This window comes from Haliotis cracherodii, unplaced genomic scaffold, assembly GCF_022045235.1.
Source record: "Haliotis cracherodii isolate W230 unplaced genomic scaffold, xgHalCrac1.p SCAF_5, whole genome shotgun sequence".
NCBI lineage: Eukaryota > Metazoa > Mollusca > Gastropoda > Lepetellida > Haliotidae > Haliotis > Haliotis cracherodii.
Genome location: NW_027266308.1, coordinates 50,095,275 through 50,119,361, shown reverse-complemented (window position 1 = coordinate 50,119,361; position 24,087 = coordinate 50,095,275). Strand labels below are relative to the sequence as shown.

The 24,087-nt window shown below is 40.4% G+C and overlaps 1 protein-coding gene and 1 pseudogene across 4 annotated transcripts in view; one reads left to right on the top strand and one right to left on the bottom strand.

Annotated features, from left to right (window-relative positions):
* Positions 1 to 742: 742 nt before the first annotated feature.
* Positions 743 to 4,263, bottom strand: LOC139443727 (uncharacterized; annotated as a pseudogene).
* A 4,472-nt stretch (positions 4,264 to 8,735) lies between these two features.
* LOC139442383 (cytoplasmic dynein 1 heavy chain 1-like) overlaps positions 8,736 to 24,087 on the top strand; it is a 95,248-nt gene continuing 79,896 nt past the window's right edge. For all 4 annotated transcript variants that reach the window (XM_071223187.1, XM_071223185.1, XM_071223186.1 and 1 more), the window contains exons 1-13: positions 8,736 to 9,041; positions 13,224 to 13,323; positions 14,187 to 14,360; positions 15,460 to 15,715; positions 16,581 to 16,767; positions 17,654 to 17,874; positions 18,047 to 18,097; positions 18,700 to 18,869; positions 19,545 to 19,698; positions 20,367 to 20,458; positions 21,707 to 21,923; positions 22,392 to 22,478; positions 23,196 to 23,351. In XM_071223187.1, coding sequence (XP_071079288.1) covers positions 8,813 to 9,041; positions 13,224 to 13,323; positions 14,187 to 14,360; positions 15,460 to 15,715; positions 16,581 to 16,767; positions 17,654 to 17,874; positions 18,047 to 18,097; positions 18,700 to 18,869; positions 19,545 to 19,698; positions 20,367 to 20,458; positions 21,707 to 21,923; positions 22,392 to 22,478; positions 23,196 to 23,351 — 2,094 coding nt within the window. In that variant the 5' untranslated portion in view covers positions 8,736 to 8,812. The remainder of the gene's footprint in view (positions 9,042 to 13,223; positions 13,324 to 14,186; positions 14,361 to 15,459; positions 15,716 to 16,580; positions 16,768 to 17,653; positions 17,875 to 18,046; positions 18,098 to 18,699; positions 18,870 to 19,544; positions 19,699 to 20,366; positions 20,459 to 21,706; positions 21,924 to 22,391; positions 22,479 to 23,195; positions 23,352 to 24,087) is intronic.

Below are 24,087 nucleotides of genomic sequence, written 5' to 3'. Positions count from 1 at the left end.
CCATATGAATACCCGTCACAGTAAACATCACACATATGAATACCTGTCACTGTAAACATTCCGCATATGAATACCTGTCACTGTAAACATCACACATATGAGTACCTGTCACTGTTAACATCCCCCACGTGAATACATATTACTGTAAACATCCCACATATGAATACCTGTCACTGTACACATCCCAAACGTAAATACTTATTACTGTACACATCCCACACTTGAATACTTACCACTGTACACATCCAAACGTGTGAAGACATATTACTGTACACATCCCACATGCGATGACTTATTACTGTACCATCCCACACGTGAATACTTATTACTGTAAACACCCAACACGTGAATACATGCCACTGTAGACATCCTACACGTGAATACTTATTACTGTAAACATCCCACATGTGAATACTTATTACTGTAAATATATCACACGTGAAAACTTCTCACTGTAAACATCAAAAACGTGAATACTTATTACTGTAAACATCCCACACGTGAATACTTATTACTGTAAATCTCTCACACGTGAATACTTATTACCCGCTTAACATCCCACACGTGAATACTCATTACTGTAAACATCCCACACGTGAATACTTATTACTGTAAACACCCAACAAGTGAGTACATGCCACTGTAGACATCCTACACATGAATACATCTTACTGTAAACAACCCTCATATGAATACCTGTCACTGTAAACATCCCCCATATGAATACCCGTCACAGTAAACATCACACATATGAATACCTGTCACTGTAAACATCCCTCATATGAATACCCGTCCACTGTAAACATCCCACATGTGAATACCTGTCACTGTAAACATCCCGCATATGAATACCTGTCACTGTACACATCCCACATATGAATACCTGTCACTGTAAACATCCCACATGTAAATACCTGTCACTGTTAACATCCCCCACGTGAATACATATTACTGTAAACATCCCACATATGAATACCTGTCACTGTAAACATCCCACATATGAATACCTGTCACTGTAAACATCCCACATATGAATACCTGTCACTGTACACATCCCAAACGTGAATACTTATTACTTTAAACATCCCACACGTGAATACTTATTACTGTAAACATCCCACACGTCAATACCTATTACTGCAAACAGACAACATGTGAATACACGCCACATTAGACATCCTACACGTGAATACTTCTCACTGTAAACATCCCACACGTGAATACTTATCACTGTAAACATCTCACACGTGAAGACTTATTACTGTACACATCCAAACGTGTGAAGACATATTACTGTGCACACATCCCACACGTGACGACTTATTACTGTACCATCCCACACGTGAATACTTATTACTGTAAACACCCAACACGTGAATACATGCTACTGTAGACATCATACACGTGAATACTTATTACTGTAAACATCCCACATGTGAATACTTATTACTGTAAATATCTCACACGTGAATACTTCTCACTGTAAACATCAAAAACGTGAATACTTATTACTGTAAACATCCCCCATGTGAATACTTATAACTGTAAATATCTCACACGTGAATACTTATTACTGTAAACATCCCACACGTGAATACTTATTACTGTAAACATCCCACACGTGAATACTTATTACTGTAAACATCCCACACGTGAATACTTATTACTTTAAACACCCAACAAGTTAGTACATGCCACTGTAGACATCCTACACGTGAATACATCTTACCGTAAACGTCCTACACGTGAATACATCTTACTGTAAACGTCCTACACGTGAATAGATATTACTGTAAACGTCCTACACGTGAATACATCTTACTGTAAACGTCCTACACGTGAATAGATATTACTGTACACATCCTACATGTGAATACTTCTCACTGTAAACAGCCAACACGTGAATACTTATTACTTCACACATCCCACACGTCAATACTTATTACTGTAAACATCCCACACGTCAATACCTATTACTGCAAACAGACAACACGTGAATACACGCCACAGTAGACATCCTACACGTGAATACTTCTCACTGTAAACATCCCACATGTGAATACTTATTACTGTGAACATCCCACACGCGAATACTTATCACTGTAAACATCTCACACGTGAAGCCTTATTACTGTACACATCCAAACGTGTGAAGACATATTACTGTGCACACATCCCACACGTGAAGGCTTATTACTGTACACATCCCACACGTGAATACTTATTACTGTAAACATCCCACACGTGAATACTTATTACTGTAAACATCCCACACGTGAATACTTATTACTGCAAACATCCCATACGTGAATACTTATTACTGTAAACATCCCACACGTGAATACTTATTACTGTAAACACCCAACACGTGAATACATGCCACTGTAGACATCCTACACGTGAATACTTCTCACTGTATACATCCCTCACGTGAATATTTATTACTGTAAATGTCTCACACGTGAATACCTGCAGATATTATTTATAACACTACTTAGCGCATCTATTTCTTACAAACATCTGGGAGGCACTCTCTCTCGGGGTTTGAAATGGACAGCCCACGTTTATAACATTTGTCACTTAGCTTCCAAAATTTTTGTTCGTCAAGAATCGTTACATATTTACTTGATAGACCAACCCTGTCCCAAATCTATCTAGCCTTCATAAGGCCTGTATTAGAATATGCTCTAGAGTTAGGGGATAACTGTGGTCAAGAAAACTCCGAAAAATGATTCAACTAGAAGCAGCTCGCATAGTAACAGATCTCCCTAAATTCTTTTCAAGATAGATTTTATATTTTGAGATAGGTTGGGATCACTATCAAATAGAAGACAATCCAAAATACTTTGCACAATTTTCAATATTCTAAATAATGTACGTCATGTTACCGCCCAAAGTATCAACTTGAGTCGAACTAAGAACAATATTCTGCATGTACGAACTACTATATGCAAGCATTCATTTATACCTTCTTCAATCAAACTATGGAATGATTTACCCCCTGAAAACAGAAGTACAACATCATTGTCAATTGTTTTTTTAAACAGATGATAAAAACAGCTATTGCAGCTCCACCTCCATACTTCTTAACCCGCAACGGAAGAGCTAACATTTTATTGACACGTCTGAGGCTCTTGCAGTTCCCTAAATGCAGATCTTTTCAAAGCAAACTTATCTGATACTTTGTCCTGCTCGTGTGGAAATCCACGACAAAATAATATACACTTCTTTCTTGAATGTCGCAAATACACTATTCTTCAGAAACATCATGTTTACTTTATAACAATTGGACGTATATGTACAAAGCAAAGTAGTCGCTTTGGTGATGAATCTTGAGCTGAAATTCACAATAACCTCATTTTCAACAGCGTTTAAAAATATATTTTGTCGACTAAAAGATTTCAGCAGCTCTTTATCCTAAAAAAAGAGAATTAAGTGTATTATATCTCAGTGCGACCACTTAATATTAATCGCGATATTAGCGTATGAATTGAAGGCATATATATATGTATATAGGGGGTATCTGCCTCATATTAGACCCGGGCATTTAGGATACGATGAAATGCATCAATGCACGGGTTGCTTGAGACCTTTTAAAACACGGATCTTCACGGGTCACACATATGTATAAGTGTGTATATATATATGTGTAAGTGTATGCATGTGTATAAAACCGACTTGCAAGACAATGTTATTTACCATGACAAATAAAATAATTACAACTGAACACTATATTTCTTCCCACCCTCTAAATAGTTTACACCAGTATTATTTAATTTTAATACTGATATCCGTTTTCTGTTATGGCGATCAATGCGTTTCCCTCCGTAATCAAAACTTGCTAAAGAATAATGTACACTGGCACGTTTGAAATTTCCCAATGATAAACGCTATCAGTTTATCATGTAAACCAACACATAATCTTATCCTTTCTTGTCTGACCCCTGAAGATTCCGGGGTAGAATAGGTCTTCAGCAACCCATGCATGCCGTAAAAGGTGACTATGCGTGTCGTAAAATGCGACTAACGGCATCGGGTGGTCAGGCTCGCTGACTTGGTTGATGCATGCCATCGATCCCAATTGCGTGGGTCGATGCTCATGATTTTGGTCACTGGGTTGTCTGGTCCAGACTCGATTATTTACAGACCGACGTCAAATAGCTGTAATAATGCTGAGTGCGGCGTTAAACAACAAAACAAACCAAATAACCAACCTTTCTTTTCTCATGCCAACCATATGTGTTACTTACCCCGTGTGGCCATCGACCCCTAAACAGAGCTTAATGCTGTCCATCCAATTATGTCCGTGCACGTACCGTCTCATCTTGCTTGGCAAATCCTTACCCCCTTTCCGTACATACAGCAAATTAATTCTTATAAATTTAATGCTGCATTTTTCCCTTAACATTTTTAGCATTGTAAAATTAGATATTATTTATTTCTGTTCTCCAAGCTAACTATAGTTAGAATGTTTTCTCTTTGTCATCACTTCGCTACTATTTTATATTTGTGTTACCAGAGACCACGGACCTATATAAAAGTCCGTGCAGAGACCAACTACAGTTATTTTTTTATACCCGACTTGTTTCAGTGAAATACATTGATGCAAGCTGACATGTAAAATGGATTCATACAGAATTGAAAATGGGGGTAGAAGTATCACGATGTCGGCTTGCAAATTGGTTTCTGTGGTTGCATAATCTACCACAAATGCCAACGCAAGTCCACTTTTTTTAGTTATATTGAATAACTGTATCTCTACATTCATGCCAGTTTTTGGTTTATTACTAAATACTTTGTTGTGGGGAAATAGAGTTAAATCCTGGACAAGTGACATATGCAGACATGAATGTAGTCCATATTAATGTATGAAAACCCCCAGATATTATAGCAGCTGTATTGTCAGAATATGACGTTGGTTGTTGTTTGTTGTTTAACGCCGCACTCATCACTATTCCAGTTATATGATGGCGGTATGTAAATAATCGAGTTTGGACCAGACAATCCAGTGATTGATTAGAGCAAATTGAGATACGATAACATGCATCAACCACGTCAACCTGACCACCCGATCCCGAGGCCGTCGTGACAAAGAACAACAAAAAAGTAACTATCCATAAAAAGTGTAATGTATTCAGGCGTTGAATACTTCGTAAAATTGTATACTATTTGACTTGAATTACGGTACTCGATATTGTCAAATTGTCCATGTTCGTCTGAGAATGTGATGTAGTGATATTAATAGTCATAAAATTGACAGAAATATTTCAAACATTTCAGTTAGCCATTGCGGTTTATATTTGGAGTCTGCACTTCACTTCTTCTTAGCTTGTCCTATTTATCGTAACAATAGAAGCACAGTGTACTACGACACAATATAAGTTGTAGCACATGGGGTTTTATGCAATCTCACGAGGGACGCATTAAAGCCCATGTACCCCGAGTTATCCTGCTACGATGAATTTATCTTACCGACATGTTTTAAAGTGACATTGTACATTGTAAGAGGTGGTGAGGTGAAATTGGGTTTAACGTCGCGTCCAAGATTATAGCACTTATATAGCGACGTGCATGCACGTGTATGTGTGTGTGTGGCTGCTTGTACTAGTCCGGACTGATGCCAATTTATAGTGCTAGCCCACTGAGATACCATGCCGCAGTTTAACATGAATACCCCACTCAGACACAGTATACTGACTCCGAGCCGACCAGTCCTTGTTTTAGCCCCTTAATGCCGAGCGCCAGACAGGGTAACAACAAGTACAATCTTTTAACGTCTTTTTGTATGACGCGGCCCGGGATCGAACCCTGGACCTTCCGCTCTCCGGGCGGACGCTCTACCACAAGACCACGGAGGCGGTCATACATTGTAAGAATTAACACAAATTCAAAATTGAAAGAAAACAGCTGTTCGACTGAGCTGAGCTGGAAGCAGGGATTAATTCTGTCTCTCAGAAATTCACGTGCAGACTGTACTGCTCGTGGCGTGGTACAAGAGATTTATTCTCCCTCGAAAAGATTTATTACCCGCTAAGTATTTTATCAAGATCACGTGGACTAGTTGGGTTTTAACGCCGCTTTTAACATTATTCCAGTTATATCACGGCGTGTCAGCTTAATGTGGAAGGAAAGCCCGAAGTGATGCAGGTCTGGGACGTTTACCACTTCGGTGAAACCCACGACACGGGTATGGTGCTGACAAACCTAGAAACATAATCGGGGCGAACTGGGATTCGAACCCACAATCATAGGTTTTTTGGCGTGCTCAAGGGACGCAACTCTGCACAGCGAATCGCGGCGCCTTAGACGACTGAACCACCCGTGCCCCCCATACACATAAAGAAGAGAATTTATGGATGTCAACTTCTTTATTATGAGGAACACAACGTTTCGAAGTATATACTTACTTACAGAGGCGGTCGGGTAGCCTAGTGGTTAAAGCGTTCGCTCGTCACGCGTTCGATTTCCGACATGGGTACAATATGTGAAGCCCATTTCTGGTGTCCCCCGACGTGCTATTGCTGGAATATTGCTAAAGGCGGCGCAAAATCAAACTCACTCACCTTATAGGTGACTGTTTCATGAAATTTATCCTCATTCTTCCATTATTCAAGAAACTTGTGGGCATTTTTACTTACCTATAAGAATTCCTATATTTGTTACCGACTTGAACCCTGCTTTAACGCAAGATTCCACTGACCTGGTCCTGCTCAGTCCTGGTCAGGGAGATGTTGATACATATTGATGGGTTTTTCACTCTGGCAGGATCCGATACGTTAATAGCTGAATATTAATGGTCAGGACCTGTCGGGTGTCACTTTACTTACCATGTATGTATGGTAACGAAGTTGACCGAACTTTGTATATACAAAATCGTTGACTGCGGTCTACAGTGAGTGAGTTAGGTTTGACGCCACTTCGAACAGTATTTCGGTTAAATCATGGCGTGTCAGCTAATTGTAGGAGGACAGTCCCGGCGACACCAGTGACCACGGTGTGGTGCTGACAGACCAATGGTGATAACCGAAGGGGACCCGTGAAGATCCGGGTTCGGATTTGTCGTCACCAACCCATGCTTGTTGTAAGAGGCGACTAACCGGATCGGGTGGTCAGGCTCGCTGACTCGGTTGTTGCATGTCATCGTATCCCAATTGCCTTGGGCGATTCTCGTGATGTCAATCACAGGATTGTGTGTCCCATTCTCGAGTATTGTCAGACCGCCGTCATATAGCTGGAATACGCAAGAGCAAATCAGTTTCACCATAATTAATATCGGTCTGTAAATAATCGCGTCTTGACCAGGCAATCCAGTGATTCACATCACCTGCAAGGGATACGATGACTTGCATCAACCAAGTCAGCGAGTCTGACCGCCCGATCCTGTAAGGCGCCTTTTACGACAAGCAGCCGCCCTTTACAAGCACGGGTTGCTGAAGACATTTTCTAATAGCCAACTATAAAGTTAGGTTCAGGTTGTTACAATGCTACACGATTGTGTGTACCCAGACTCGTGCTATTAATCCCTGCTTGCCCCGCCCAGACTGCAGTATTGACGGGCTTCCGTTTTGTACGTGTATGTAGCTTGATCATAACTGACTGGTGCGGTGTAAAACAACATTCATTTACAAGCATATTTACTGCGCTGAAATGTCAAGAAGTCTTTCTATTTGCTACGAAATAAAATTGATTCACATACGATACTGTATTTGCGAATAGCTACAAATCATATCCTTATATCAATTTAGAGATAACAATAATCATCTTAAGATATCTAAGAGGATTTTCTGTGATATTAATAAATACTTAACATTCATTGATATCGAGAATTTAGTTTTATGTTATCACTAAAGGTATTACTTTTCTACAAATAAATGTGTTTCTAACGGGATCGGGTGGTCAGGTTCGCTGACGATTGATGCATGTCTTCGTATCCCAATTGCGTAGGTCGATGCTCATGATGTCAATCACAGGATTGTGTTGTCCAGTCTCGATTATTTACAGACGACCGTCATAGAGCTGGAATGTTGCTGAGTGCGGCGTTAAACAACAAACATCCAAACAAACACATAAGCAGTTGATAAATGCATGCATAGAATGAAGAATTGTGCGTCGTCTCGCGCTGAGGGTGTATGATGAAGTTGAATAAATTCAGACGAAAGAATAAAATTGTTCCTTTTTTTAAAAATGAAAGGTTTTTTTGTAATATTTGTATTTTTACATTAGATTACATTGTCCTTCCGGAGAGGTGAATGTCATAAAATCTCGAAACCCTGTGTCAAAACGTTACCAGCTGGTTTCAATACTTATGTAAAATAATTATACAATCTTATTCACACGAATGCCCCTTTGTCCGGAACTAAGCATCAATACTCCGATTAACTCAAATTACTTTTGTATTGTAATCGTGTTGACGGTTTATCAAAAATCATTTTGTCACAGATGTATTTTCTTTTTGTAAAGTACTGTAAAAGTAATAGTGTCTGGTTATATCACAAATGCATACCTTATTTGTGATCTATAATACGAGCAAAACGCCGCAGCACTAGAATCTCAATCAAAAATGACTGTGGAAATACTTGTGGAAGTCAAAACATGTTATCTGATATTTGTTTTGTTTTTTTCAGAAACCTCGTGCCTCGCATGTTGCGCACGTGAACAGCTTGGGGAAAATGTCCAAGGGAGACTACTCTAAATGCTCTTTACACCGGAAATGAGATAATTTTCCGTCGGCCATCCTGGCAAGGTTTGAGGAAGATCACCAAGAGGAAGACGACTATAATTTTCGCAGGTGCAAGTGAATCCAGAGCCAAAGATGTCTGAGACGGCTGAGGGTGAACCCCAGTCGGTCCAGTCAGTGGCAGACATATCAACATTTGTCGCCTACATCCGACGCGTCGTGCCTGTTTTGCTCGAGGATGATGACCCAGATCTCCGCTCGCTCCAGAAAGCGGTGCAAGACAAGAATAACATTGAGATTGTCAAGAAGTTCCTCAGCGATGTCCAAACACCAGCATTGTTGGTGCAAAGAGTTGCAATTAAAGGTATGGCCGTTTGCTTGTTTAGAACGCCGCTCCAGCATGCTTCCCATCGACCACGATATGACGATGACTCATTATGATAATTTATGGATTTGCTCTTGTCTGGTGACATTTGCCCACACTACATGGCTGCATAATCAATACGACCTGTTGAATTAGTCACATTTTATACATTTGGAGTCGGTACTCAACCCCCCTATTACTTGACCCCACCCCTACCTGCTGTAGGTCTTTAAAGAGTTATGCACTTTACATTAACGTTTAAAACGGTCAGATCATGCTTACAATGAAGTCGACTAAAGTTATATCTCTCTTCAAACGTAGAAAAGTCAGAAAGAATTGCAGACATAAGCAACTTTTATTGTTATTGTAATTTAACAATATATTACATGACTAACCACGGGTTCGGATAGTCCTACTCAGGACCGACCCAAATACCGACTGGTCCGTATTCGACATAATAAGCACCCATGGCAATATTTGCTAATATATGAACAATATATTGATATAGTGAACAATCCCAATTAGCACCCCTTCCAATTGATCAATGTACACAAGACTTAATTATGCACCCTTAATTATGGGCAATTAAATTCTGGAAAAATACATCGGTCGTATATAAACATTTCAGGCTGTCAGCATAAACCACAAAATTTATCTTTGAACTCTGTTTTTGCAGAACTGAATGTGCATGAGTACAAGTATGTACACTATAAGCCTAATGCACTCATACATCACATTTAATTACCAGCATGTGTGACAGATCACATGATTGCCTGATGATACAATATCACAATCCTATCAGGCCATTTGAGTTCCCTGCTATCATATCTAATTTGCTTCATCAGATAAGTGCCAGGTAGTATCAACCTGGATAGCTATTACAAGATAATAATCAGGACTATGCATGAAGTTTGAAACATTCAGTGTTATCATTTTCCCATGTGCATTGCACAATATCAATGTGTCTAAATTCCGGGGGTGGTCGGATAGCATAGTGGTTTAAGTGTTCACTCATTAAGCTGAAGACACGGGTTCGATTCCCAACATGGGTACTATATGTGATGCCCATTTCTGGTGTCCCCCGCCGTGATATTGCTGGAATATTGCTAAGAGTGGCATATTCACTCACTCTCTCTAAATTCCGGTATTACCTGAGCGAGAGCAAGTGATATACTGGAATTTAGGCAGGAGTGTCGTAAACATAGTATGACATGAACACAAATATAATGTTCTGTTTATTACCGAAGAAGATGTCTACATACAGAAAGAAATTTTAATGTCTACCTATAAGGACAGCAAGTCGCAAAAGCAGCAGAACCACAATTTGTCGAATGACGTAAACAATCTTCAGCTATAATGTCGTTTCTAGTGTGACGTCATTCCAACATCACGTCACAATAAGATTCGAATGACGTCAACAATGCCATCTGGATGATGGAAACAATACACTGTCGTCTCGTGACGTGATATGACCCTAGAGCACCTGATTTTTATGAACCCTGATATATTTGCCCTGTAATAAAGTATTTCTGCATGATAAGTTTTCCTGTTCAGTTTGGTAGAATTGTACCATAAAACTAAAAGATAACCTCAGAAACCTAAACTAATGTAACATGGACATTGAACACGCTTTCATTATTTTATCAATATTTAGGGTTGGGTCACAGCATTGGAAGATGTGACGAAATGTCAAGTCACATGTCTGGCTGCAAGTCAGCGTTAGAAATTGGCCCTAGTCCTGTAGTTCTTGCCAAGCAGCCCAATAGTTAAGGTATCCTAAGGACTAGTCGACATTTGCCATTTTTAAGGGGTTTTATATGTTATCATTGTAAGGGCTAGTGGACTACAAGTGTTAGTTTCTGTCGCTGCAAGTCAGAAAGCTCATTGATCATTGATATAATGCTAGATAACAAGATGTTATTAATATACAGCTCTTTTCACCTGTTAAAAACCATCATTGTCCAGATATGATATTGCACAACAGTTAACGTTACTCCAGTCTAATTTTACATTTGATTAATATCTTGGTTGGATTTTTTATTCCAAGAGCACACATATGGGACATTTATTAATCCCAAAGTTTCTGCTTTTAACTTTCACCCTAAATGCTGAATCCAGAATGACAGCCATTTGTGTTGGAGAAAATCTATAAAGTATCATTCTGGGCCCATCGTCCTGAAGCAAGGGAGTTAGCTGACCTTAGAAGTCCAGTTTCAACCGTTGCTGAACAAGGCTGGAATTTTAAGGCTCGATCGTAGCGCCACCAGTGGCTATTACCAGTTATATCCCTTCTATGGCCCTGTTGACCAATCAGATTCCATTTCTCAAATCACCTGCATTTGCTTCAAACAAAATGGGGGTGCCCAGTCAACTCATTCGGATCAATATTCAAGATCTAGACCCGTGAAGATTCCGGGGTAGAATAGGTCTTCAGCAACCCAAGCTTGCCGTAAAAGGTGACTATGCTTGTTGTAAAAGGCGACTAACGGGATCGGGTTGTCAGTCTTGGTGACTTGGTTGATACATGTCATCAATCCCAATTGCGTGGATCGATGCTCATGATATCAATCACTGGATTTTCTGGTCCAGACATGATTATTTACAGACCGCCGTCATATAGCTGGAATATTGCTGAGTGCGGCGTTTAACAACAAACCAACCACCAATTTTGTAGTAAAACGGGCCTTACCGCACAAAGTGCATCAAATCACTTGAGCACCTTCATTAAAAACATGAAAGGTTTTGCAAAATATCTGTTGATGCAAAGTTGACAGTACACCTGCTTTACAAATCTTGCAGTTAACTGAAATCTGCTAATTGAAATCCATGTTGTTTACGAACCTGATGTCTAGTTCGTTATGTAATTTTAATTGGACTATGCATAGACTTGTTAGTCCAGCCAAAATGTAACTGCGGAATTCCAGCCGAGTACAGCAAGGGTGGAAACTAGTCTTTAATAGTCAGTTAACACTCTTGCCTTGGGAAGATGTTCTGGCCCCTGTTCAACAAACGGATCTTAGCACTACCTTTATGGGATTTATGATCAGCTTAGAGCTAAGGTCACTTTTTTAAACTGAGCCCAGCTCTATAAGATTGCTTGTACCAAGAAGGAAACACTCTGTATAGACTTTATGTATGTGGAACATCCGTCGTAAAGCGGGAATATTGCTGGATGCAGCATTAAGCAACAGACAATAGAACAAATGTATATGGAATCTTGCATATCATTATATTATTGAAATTACACTTGATCTTGATTTCATTATTTAATTATTATTGCACATTTTAAGATAATCTTGATTCAGATGATATGTAAATTATCTTTCATTTTTATTGATGAATAAAATGCCATGGAACTTTGGCTGAGTCAGGGATTCATCTAGACCTGCTCTGAGGCCAATATTCAGCCCCAAGTCGGCAGCAAATGTCAGTCAAAATTCCCAAAGTATAATTGAAGTTTACATGTTCAACAAATAGCTGCTTTTATGGCTTTGTAGAAATAACCTTTATTTCACTGCTAGCTGGACGAATAAATGGGAATAGTCTGTAATTCTTAGTCATATTTTACTGCAGTGAATGCAGTCTCAAAATAGGATGTTTTATTGAAGGCCCAGCTTTGAATTTAAGAAAATAAGAACATTACAATTTTTGCCCAATTTGCCTGCCATGGGCACTTAGTTAGGAATCCTGCAGTGTGAGTGTGATCTATTTTTTACTTATCCTGCTTTACTTCTTCATGCATATTATTGCTTGTTCTTGTCAGAGAAAAGATCTGTTTGAAGATCTTGCTTCAAGATAAGAAAACATTATGCACAAGTTATTAACATATAGAAAGTACAAGATACAAACCGAATGCACAGCACAAGCACAAGAAACATTAATTCCAAGAAGCAAAACACGTGAGTTTTATGAGCAGATAAAAAACAGGTCTTCACTCAGCAAGTGACAAGAGTAAAGTGATGATCCGTGACGTCACTTCCCCTGGTAACGTGGGGGCTGTGTGATAGGGTTGGCCTCTCAGCTAGTTGAAACAACTTCTTCAAGCAAGATCTTCACACAGCTCTTTTCTGTCAAGAACAAGCAGTAATATGCATTAAGGTTTAATGCAGGATAAGTAAACAAATATAGAAACTATCTAGAATTTTTCTAGTGGATACACATGTATGTTTCTTGCCCTTGCAGAGGAAGAGGTTCCAGAAGGAGGAGGGGAAGGGGAGGGCGAGAGCAACGCATCCTACATCATCACCAATGATGTTCGCTTCAGCAGCTCCAAGATGAGCAGGTAAAATGCCAATATTAAAATGATTAACACATGTAACAAGTCAAGGCAGTATCTCCAAGGGGATTCTGGATGAGAATTGGTCCCCAGCAACCTTGCTGGTGGACGTAAGAGGCAGCCAAATGGATTGGGTGGTTAGGCTCTGTGACTTGGTTGGTGGCATGTCATTGTACCCTCAGAGTGTGGATCATTCACAATATCAATCACTGGTTTGTCTGGTCCAGGCTTGATTATTTACAGGCCGATGTTATAGCTAGAATATTGCTGAGTGTGGCATTAATAAAGAAACAAACAATATATCATCGTGTTCATGTATAATATTACCTTGTGCAGCACTAGCTGTTGACCCATATCCAGTCAACAACTATTTTAGGTGTCTTGGTAAAAATATATCAGATCAGCTGTCAATTTTCCCAATTAATCGGATGATAACTTCAACAAATTGTCCCTCAAAAGGAAGGTGTTACCTGTAGCCTACATCAATTTAATTTAATCAGTAAATTAATATAAGATCAAAGTGAATTGATCAACATGGTTTTTGTAAATTTTGATGACAAAAATCATAAAATGACCTATATCCTTAGATTCTAACACTGTTAGCAATGGTAGTATCATGAATATTTTTATTATATTATTTTAATTTGCAAATTAACTGTTGCATATTATGCTTTTGTTTTAGGTCTGCTGAGAATTGGAAAATATTAAAATATTTTTAAGCTTATGATATTATTGCTGTGATTTTAATGTTATTCTTCATGAGATAAACTCCTGATAAATGAATAGGTTTTATGATATTGATATAGCAGCACATGTATGTGACTAACATTTGACACAGATCCTGCTAAGTAGATGATGTTGTTTGTCAGTGTGGTGATGCTGAAGCGTGGTCCAGTGGTGGAAGGAGACAAGGGTTTCCCATCTCAACTACGCCTGATGAACTTCAGCGAGGGTTCCCCTTACGAGACTCTTCATGCTTATGTGGCCAATGCCGTGGGGCCATACTTCAAGTCCTACATCAAAGAGACCGGAAAAGCTGAAAGGTAATCTTTAGAAGACAATTTCTGATTTAGCTAAGTTTACGATTATTAAGAATCGGTTGCTTGTATCAGCAGTGGTGTAGCTTAGTGGTTAAAGTGTTCGCTCGTCACACTGAAGATCTGGGTTCGATTCCCCAAATGGTACAATCTGTAAAGCCAATTTCTGGTGTCCCTCGTCAGGATATTGCCTGAATATTGCTTAATGTGGTGTAAAACCCACTCACTGTGATCTTGTGTCATGTATATATGTGTATAGATGTGAAGTTGTTGAGATGCAGGGTTTGTAGTTAATATTTAAGAACATCAACTTTATTATTTGTAACAATTTTGAAATAACTATGAAATAAAATATTTTCTGATGAGAAAATTCTTGTTATGCTATAAACATTGTATACATTAAGGGGAAAAGGCAGAAACTTGATAGTGATGTTCCATAGCTAGTGGCCTAAAGCACAGCATGTTGCTAAATGGTTGCATCTGACTGCAAGGATCCTTTTGTCAAGGGTTCAAATGCTAGATAATGTCAGCACTTTATTCATGCTCATGCACTTTATTCAGTTATTCTAACTGATGTGTAAAAGTCGACAACTTCACTTTCCTACGTTCAAACTTGACACATGATACAACCTTAGAAATTCAGACGGGACACTGTTTACAATGTTCACATGTTATATCAAGTATATTTAGTTCCAATTTAGGGGGCTGTCGGGTAGACTTGTGGTTAAGGTGTTCACTCATAACGCTGAAGACCCGGGTTCAATTCCCCACATGAGTACAATGTGTGAAGCCCATTTGTCTTGTCCCCCGCTGAGAAATTTCTGGAATATTGCTTAGAGCGACGTAAAACCATACTCACTCACTCACTCACTCACTCACTCACTCACTTACTAGTTCCAATTTGAAGCAAAATGGAAGCATTGAGAACTGGTACAGAATTATGCTATAAGTTAATAAAGGACTGCTATTATTGGATTTTAACATGTCCTCAGCATATTTTAGAAGTCTTGTGGACTAGCGGGAATTTTGAGACTGATGATATGATTGAAATACAGTTGACATGGTTGAGATGGGCATTATCTATCTCATTGTGTTTTCGCCTCAGGGATGGTGACAAGATGGCTCCCACTGTGGAGAAGAAGATCGCAGAGCTGGAGATGGGATTGCTTCATCTGCAGCAGAACATCGACATCCCCGAGATTACACTGCCGGTCAACCCCACTGTGTCTGGCATCATCAAGAAGTGCAGTGACGAGAGCCGCAAGGCCAAGGTGGAAGACTTTGGGGACAAGGTGGAAGATGCTCAGTTCCTCAACAGTCTCCAGAGTGGCGTCAACAGATGGATCCGAGAGATTCAGAAGGTAGGCGTCCATTTAATACTTAGCCTTGATGTGACTAAACGTGTCTTACCTGACCCCTCTCAAGTGGTAATACTTTAGGATATATGAGTATCAAGTCTGTAAATTTCAGTGGATGTTTGGACTCTTGAAAACAAATTTTTGTGTCCAATATTGAAACATTCATGGCATGGTGTATTATCCACTGTTTAACTTGTAAAGATTTACGTTTCCTTCCACCTATAGAGTGCTCAGGGGTTTTACCCAATTGCAGCTGTCTTGAAAATGCCATGACAGATTAATTATAGTAAGGCTAAAAGAAATAAGCCTTGGTTCTCAGGCGCCGCCCGCATCATCATAAAATTTGCAGCAAGTTTCGTTTTTATCTCCATTTTAAAAAAAAACAACGAAAAAGTCCTTAATATTCCAAGTCCAACAGCAGTCAAATACTGTAATCCAGTATTTTACTCATCAAGGTATATATCTATGTACGGAGGCCCTTTCCCAGGTTGATTGTACACAATTGTTTATTTGATAACACAACTATTTAATTGGTTGCAGACTTGTTTGAACAACTCACTCACTCACTCACTCACTCACTCACTCACTCACTCACTCACTCACTCACTCACTCACTCACTCTTACTCACTCACTCACTCTTACTCACTCACTCACTCTTACTCACTCACTCACTCTTACTCACTCTCTCTTACTCACTCAAGAGGCCACCGCCCGCTCACACAATATTTTCAAAAGCCATTGCCTGAGAACAAATTCTTTTATTTTTGTAAGCCTAATATGAAACGATCAGGTGTTCCTTAACTCTTTTTTTTAGTGGTATATTACTGCTCCATTCACTTTCATTGATGGCCTTGATTTAATGTTTAGGTGACCAAGCTAGATCGTGACCCTGCCTCAGGAACTGCACTGCAGGAAATCAGTTTCTGGCTGAACCTGGAGAGGGCACTGCTGAGGATTCAGGAGAAGCGTGAGAGTCTTGAGGTTGTACTCACACTTGAGATCCTCAAGCATGGCAAGAGATTTCATGCCACAGTCAGCTTCGACTCAGACACTGGTATGTTGTGGCCATTTCATACTGTTCCTCTTTCACAAAATGTTGAGAAATTCTAGTTATTTTCATACATTGTCAATGATAACTGAATGCAAATTATCATGAAACCTGTGAAGCAGTGTACAAGGATATCCTTTGATGTGATACAGTCTTGTATCGGACAAGACTATTGGGAAGATGTGCTCGCTCGCATTTTTACCTTGATCATCAACACACTTAAACATGAAGACCCAGGTTAGAATTTGTTTTCAGCAAATCCAGGCTTGTTGTAAGAGGCAACTACTGGGATCGGGTGGTCAGACGCGCTGACTTGGTTGATGCATGTCATTGTACCCCTATTGCAAAGATCAGAGCTCATGATGTCAATGGCTATTTGTAGACCGCCGTCAAATAGCTGGACTATTGCTGAGTGTGGCGTTAACAACAAACATAATTTTATCAAGATAACATATATCGGCTAATACTGTGGTGGACACCGGTGTACCATCATGTAGTTGGAATATTGCTGAGTGCGACTTTAAACAAACTAACACATAAGCAGTTGACAAATGCATGCATAGAATGAAAAAATATGCGTCATCTCGTGCTGTGAGGGTATAAGTTGAAGTTGAATAAATTCAGGCGAAAGAAACAACTGCTTCCTTTTTAAATTTAAAAAAAATCTTTTGTAATATTGGTTGGGTAGCCTTATGGTTAAAGCGTTCGCTCGTCACGCCGAAGACCCGACATGGGTACAATGTGTGAAGCCCTTTTCTGGTGTCCCCCGCTGTGATATTGCTGGAATAATGCTAAAAACGGCGTAAAACCATACTCAGTCAGTGTAATATTTGTATGATCACCCTGTTATAAACCCGGGCAGAATAAACAAGCAAACAAACATTCTGTGCAGGTCTGAAGCAGGCAATGGCCACAGTCAATGACTACAACCAGCTGATGAAGGACTTCCCTATCAATGACCTTCTGTCAGCCACGGAGCTGGACCGGATTAGAACAGCTCTGCAGGGCATATTCCTCCATCTGAGAAAGATCCGACCTACCAAGTACCCCATCCAGAGAGCTCTGAGGCTAGTGGAGGCCATCTCCAGGGATCTCAGCTCACAGCTGCTCAAGGTCAGACTAATTTACCGAGATGTTTTCAGACTTACACGTGAGCGACGCGTTTGTTCACTGGTCCCAAATGTTAAGTTCAGTATATTTGATTCTGCAGTGTCAGTATTCAGATTTATGTGTTGTAGTTTTCTGTGAAAATATTATTTTGTTTTAATCAAGTTTCTTATCTTAGGTTCTCGGAACAAGGAGACTCATGCATATTCCGTATGACGAGTTTGAGAAGGTAAGAATTTTTTTCAGATACATAGCTTCCGTTACAAATAGCTTCAACCTGTTTTTAAATTATTAAGTTTTGATGCGAGCAGGATAATTTCTGAATAACATCATCCAGATTAATAAATTAATAATTAATAAATAAGATTAACAAATCATGGGTAAGGAGTTATGGCCTTTTGTATATAAGTGGACTGATGGAACAAATTACATTGTACATTGAGTTCAAGAGTAGTAAGAGCTTACTTAGATTATCATCTGAATGAAAATAGTATCTAGGAATTCTTTACAACTTCTGGGAGACTGGTGGCTCATTTACCAATTATATATGCAGTGTTGCATCCCTTGGGCACACAAAAACCTATGATTGTGGGTTCGAATCCCAGTTCGCCCCGATTATGTTTCTAGGTTTGTCAGCACCATACCCGTGCTCTAGGCTTTCACCGAAGTGATAAACGTCAGAGACCTGCATCACTTCGGGCTTTCCTTCCACATAAGCTGACACGCCGCTAATAAGTGGAATACTGTTAAAAGCGGCATTAAACCCAACTCACTCACTCACTTTACCACTTCTGGAGTGCGGTTTATGATTATTATGTCTGTAATGTGCAGGTGCTGAGTGCATGTTTCGATGTGTTTGGAACGTGGGACGATGAGTACGACAAGCTGCAGGGGATGTTGCGAGACCTGGTGAAGAAGAAGAGAGAGGAGCACCTGAGGATGGTGTGGCGAGTCAATCCAGCTCACAAGAGACTGCAGGCCAGACTGGATCATATGAGAAAGTGAGGATAATGTTAATGTCGTCAGTAGTTGTTAGCAGGGAAACAGACAGAAATAACATTTTATAATATTTTTGCATCACTTATTTAGATGAGGCAACAAGAAGGTCTGATTTTGTTTTTCCGCATGCATGTCAGGTCATTCTTCTAATGGAAGTAAATGGCAAGGTCAGGAAACTCGAGTATTGTTCAGATTTTTGTGACATGTTCCGAATCGTCACTCTTTGAGTTTCCATGCTTTACTGGGACACTTTGAAAATGCATATTGACTTTTTGTAATATTTAAGAAAAAAGGCCACACGAATCAAATTAAATTCTGGATATTTAGGCTTGAGATAATCAAACACAACAATGTCATTGTACAAGTTCGGTCCCATTCGATGCGAGCACAAGAACACATTGTTTCTGATTTTGAGTTAAACATGTTAAAGTTGATTGTGTTTTCATTTAGTTTCAGCATCTATTAAAAGGTATAAAGCTACTTTAATTTGAGTTTGATGAGAGCAATAAATATTTCAAATTCTGATCCATTAGATCATAAATAGTATATTATTCAATGATACAACATTTTTAAGAATTAGCATTCGATGTGAAAGTGTTTGTCATGAAAATGCAAAAAGATGATAGGCATGTTCTAGAGAAACAAATGATCAAGTAAGTGTATGCCTGCCATGTTAGATTCCGACGCCAGCACGAGCAGCTTCGTCAGGTGATCATGCGAGTACTGCGACCTTCAACTGCCAAGGGCCGAGCTGGAACACCGATGGCCGAGGAGCCTGAACCAAAGGCTGAGCCAGTGGTAGATGAGGCTGCTGATGCTAATGCTATCGAGGTAAGACACAGCTTTAGGAAAGTTAACAGTGACCTGATAGGTCAGGTAACTGCATGACCAGCTATGGTCTTGGTATAAATTTTCACTTTCCTGTTTTATTTTCAAGATGCAGTTTATGCAGGATGTTTTAAACTAAGACATGTACAAGAAACTTGAATTTGTTTTGTTTCTCCTGAACAACATGAATATACTACTCAAAAGATGTTAAAGAACACCCGATTCTTTCACATAGGTATAGTTAATCTGTCATCTCTGCCGAGGGGCAGTCAGGTAGCCTAGTGGTTAAAGCGTACACTCGTCACGCCGAAGACTCAGGTTCGATTCCCAACATGGGTACAATGTGTGAAGCCCATTTTTGGTGTTCCCGGCCATGATATTTTTGGAATATTGCTAAAAGCGGCGTAAAACCATACCCGCTAATCTCTACAGAATCGGATGTTCTTTTGAGTAGTATATAAGTCTTGAAGGTTACATTTGGCATTCTTGCATTTTATGTTTTGAGAACCTGTTAACAGAATGTTTTTGACATATTTTCCACTTGGAAAGCAGAAATTGGGATATGGAATAGTACACTGAGCTGATTAACGTGATCAAAGTGCTAAAACCATCTGTTTATATCTAGTTACACCCCTTGTAATACGTGTATGCCTCCTGTTTTCCTCCCTCAGGAAGTTAACCTTGCGTATGAGAATGTGAAGGAAGTTGATGTCCTGGAGGTGACCAAGGAGGGCACAGATGCCTGGGAGGCCGCCATCAAGAGGTGAGGGTACTGGGAGCACCTTGCTTTCTTGTAGACATGTTAATAGTCCAATAGAGCTTTTCATTACTAGCAACATCATGACATGTCAAACCTCTCATTAAGAGTTGTTTTGCCATTTTGTCTCCACATTGTTATCTGGTGCATTCGACAATATCACATCTGAATCTTGGGTTTGGAGTTATAATGTTTGGATCATTTGACTGTTAAAGGCAATACTTCTAATGAAGACACTTTGGATGTTTTTGGATGGAACACATCCTGAATACCTCTTGCTTGTGATGATATGGAAAGATAGTAGTACAGGGGTTGATACTGAGAAGCATGTCCTGGGAAATAGGCCACCCTCATACTTAAGGCACTGGATTGTCTCTGGATCTAGGGCCCACCCAGTTCCCCACTTGGGGTCCATGGGTGAAGCCTTTGGGGTCCATGGGTGAAGCCTTTGGGGTCCATGTGTGAAGCCTGTCTGTTCCCCACTTGGGGTCCATGTGTGAAGCCTGTGTGGTCCCCACTTGGGGTCCATGTGTGAAGCCTGTGTGGTCCCCACTTGGGGTCCATGTGTGAAGCCTGTGTGGTCCCCACTTGGGGTCCATGTGTGAAGTGTCTGTTCCCCACTTGGGGTCCATGTGTGAAGCCTGTGTGTTCCCCACTTGGGGTCCATGTGTGAAGCCTGTGTGGTCCCCACTTGGGGTCCATGTGTGAAGCCTGTGTGTTCCCCACTTGGGGTCCATGTGTGAAGCCTGTGTGGTCCCCACTTGGGGTCCATGTGTGAAGCCTGTCTGTTCCCCACTTGGGGTCCATGTGTGAAGCCTGTGTGTTCCCCACTTGGGGTCCATGTGTGAAGTGTCTGTTCCCCACTTGGGGTCCATGTGTGAAGCCTGTCTGTTCCCCACTTGGGGTCCATGTGTGAAGTGTCTGTTCCCCACTTGGGGTCCATGTGTGAAGCCTGTGTGTTCCCCACTTGGGGTCCATGTGTGAAGTGTCTGTTCCCCACTTGGGGTCCATGTGTGAAGCCTGTGTGTTCCCCACTTGGGGTCCATGTGTGAAGTGTCTGTTCCCCACTTGGGGTCCATGTGTGAAGCCTGTGTGTTCCCCACTTGGGGTCCATGTGTGAAGCTGCACTGCAGATTTTGGTGTAATATTGAGGACTGAAGCATAAACGTCACTCACTGCCAACCTGCTTTAGGTCATGAAATAAAATTTGAGAGAATACAAAACTGAAGTTTTGTTATGCTTTGTAATGAACAGGTACGATGAGAGAATCGACCGTGTTGAAACGAGGATCACAGCTCGTCTGAGGGATCAACTGGGTACTGCTAGAAATGCCAATGAGATGTTCCGCATCTTCTCCCGCTTCAATGCCCTGTTTGTGAGGCCTCACATCCGAGGTGCCATCAGAGAGTACCAGACACAGCTGATTCAGAGAGTGAAAGATGACATTGAATCCCTTCACGAGAAGTTTAAGGTTGGTGTATTGCTGTATAGCATTACTGTTCACTTATTATCTATGGGAGAGGTTGACCATTGTGACTTCATCTCTAGGTGTAAGACCCGTGAAGATTCAGGGTTAGAATAGGTTTTCAGCAACCCTTGCTTGCCGTAAAAGGTGACTATGCTTGTCGTAAAAGGCGACTAACGAGATCGGGTGGTCAGACTCGCTGACTTGGTTGATGCATGTCATCGATCTCAATTGCTTGGATCGATGCTCATGATATCAATCACTGGATTGTCTGGTCCAGACTCGATTATTTACAGACTGCTGTCATAAAGCTGGAATATTGCTAAGTGCGGCGTTAAACAACAAACCAACCAACCAACTCTAGGTGTAAAGTTACTGATGTGTGAAATAGCAGAAATTCCTAATCTTTTTAGCAGTTAAAAGACTGAATGAAAAGGAACTGAGTTTACGTTGACATCATTTCTAATATTTCAGGTCCAGTATGGCCAAAGCAAGGCTTGCAGAATGAGCAAAGTAAGGGATCTGCCCCCAGTGTCTGGATCTATCATCTGGGCCAGACAGGTAAGAGCTTCATCTCTTTCTAGGCTTGTCTAGTGGATAGAGTCTGGAGAGCCGACATCGGTGGTTCGATCCCTGGCTGTGTCATACCAAAAGACATTAAATGGTAGTAGTTGTTGTTACCCTGCCTGGCATTAGGCATTAAGGGGCTAAAACAAGGACTGGTCAACTCGGAGTCAGTATATTGTCTCTGTGTGGGGTATTCATGTTAAACTGTGGCATGGTATCTCGGTTCTTTAGCAGTATAAAACTGGCTCAAGACCAGTACAAGCAGCTACATGTGCACACAAGTCCATGCACATCGCTTTATAAGTGAAATAATCTTGAATGGGATGTTAAACATTATTTCACCTCTCCTTTCTAGGGATGAGTTTGTTGGCAAAAATATATGCATTCTTGTTTCTTAATACATCTCAATGGGCTAGCACTATTAAATCGGAATTAGTGCGAACTAGCACACACCACACACCACACACCACACACCACACCACACCACACACCACACACACGTCGCTATACAGGTGAAGTAATCTTGAATGGGATATTTCACCTTACCTTTCTAACAATGGCTGAGTACCCGCAAATGACATCCATAGAATTATACCTGAGTGAAGAACTTAAAAAATTGGATGGAAAACCAGACTATACCAAACTTTTTTCCCTTCTTATTTTTGTATTTCTTGTGTTGTTCAAGCAAGGTTTGTATGTCACTACTTTCAGATTGAGCGACAGCTGAATGCCTACATGCGTCGAGTGGAGGATGTGCTGGGGAAAGGCTGGGAGAGCCACGTTGAGGGTCAGAAGCTCAAGAGTGATGGAGACAGCTTCAGGCAGAAACTCAGCACGCAGGACGTCTTTGACGAGTGGACCAGGAAGGTGGGTACATGTGAGGACCTGTGGCCCTGGTGATGTTGTGGAACCTATCACCTCCCAGTTGTTTCCTTTATTCTTATGCCGCTGTGAAGATCCGGGGTAGAAAAGGTTTTCAGCAACCCATGGTTGCTATAAAGGCGACTATACTTGTCGTAAGAGACGACTAACGTGATCGGGTGGTCAGGCTCGCTGACTTGGTTGATGCATGTCATCGATCCCAATTGCGTGGATCGATGCTCATGATATTCATCACTGGATTCTCTGGTCCAGTTATTTTACAGACCGCCGTCATATAGCTGGAATATTGCTGAGTAAGGCGTTAAACAACAAACCAACCAACCAATTTTATTCTTATGATATACCAGGCCAGTTTCAACTTTGACAAGATTATTTTGGGTGAAGTCAAAACCCCTGCAGCTTGTAAACAAACCTTTGAAATTTGGAGAATATTTCTATTTGGCATAGTATAAAGCTCATCTTGTAATCATATGTAACACTTGGTGACCAGTCGTATGTTAATTTTCTGCTTTGGCAACTGCATCAGTTGAAAATGGAGTGAAAGACGTATCTTCCTTGGTTTAAGATGTTTAAATTGGACTCTCTTTGATATGTTTGGTTAAAATGCTTTAGAACATATTTTGAAGATTTACATACGAAGAGAATTTGCCTAGTTTCACTAGAGTGTAGTTGTATAGTGTGAGAAGCAAAGGTTAAACAACCCCCTTTTTAATGTATAATG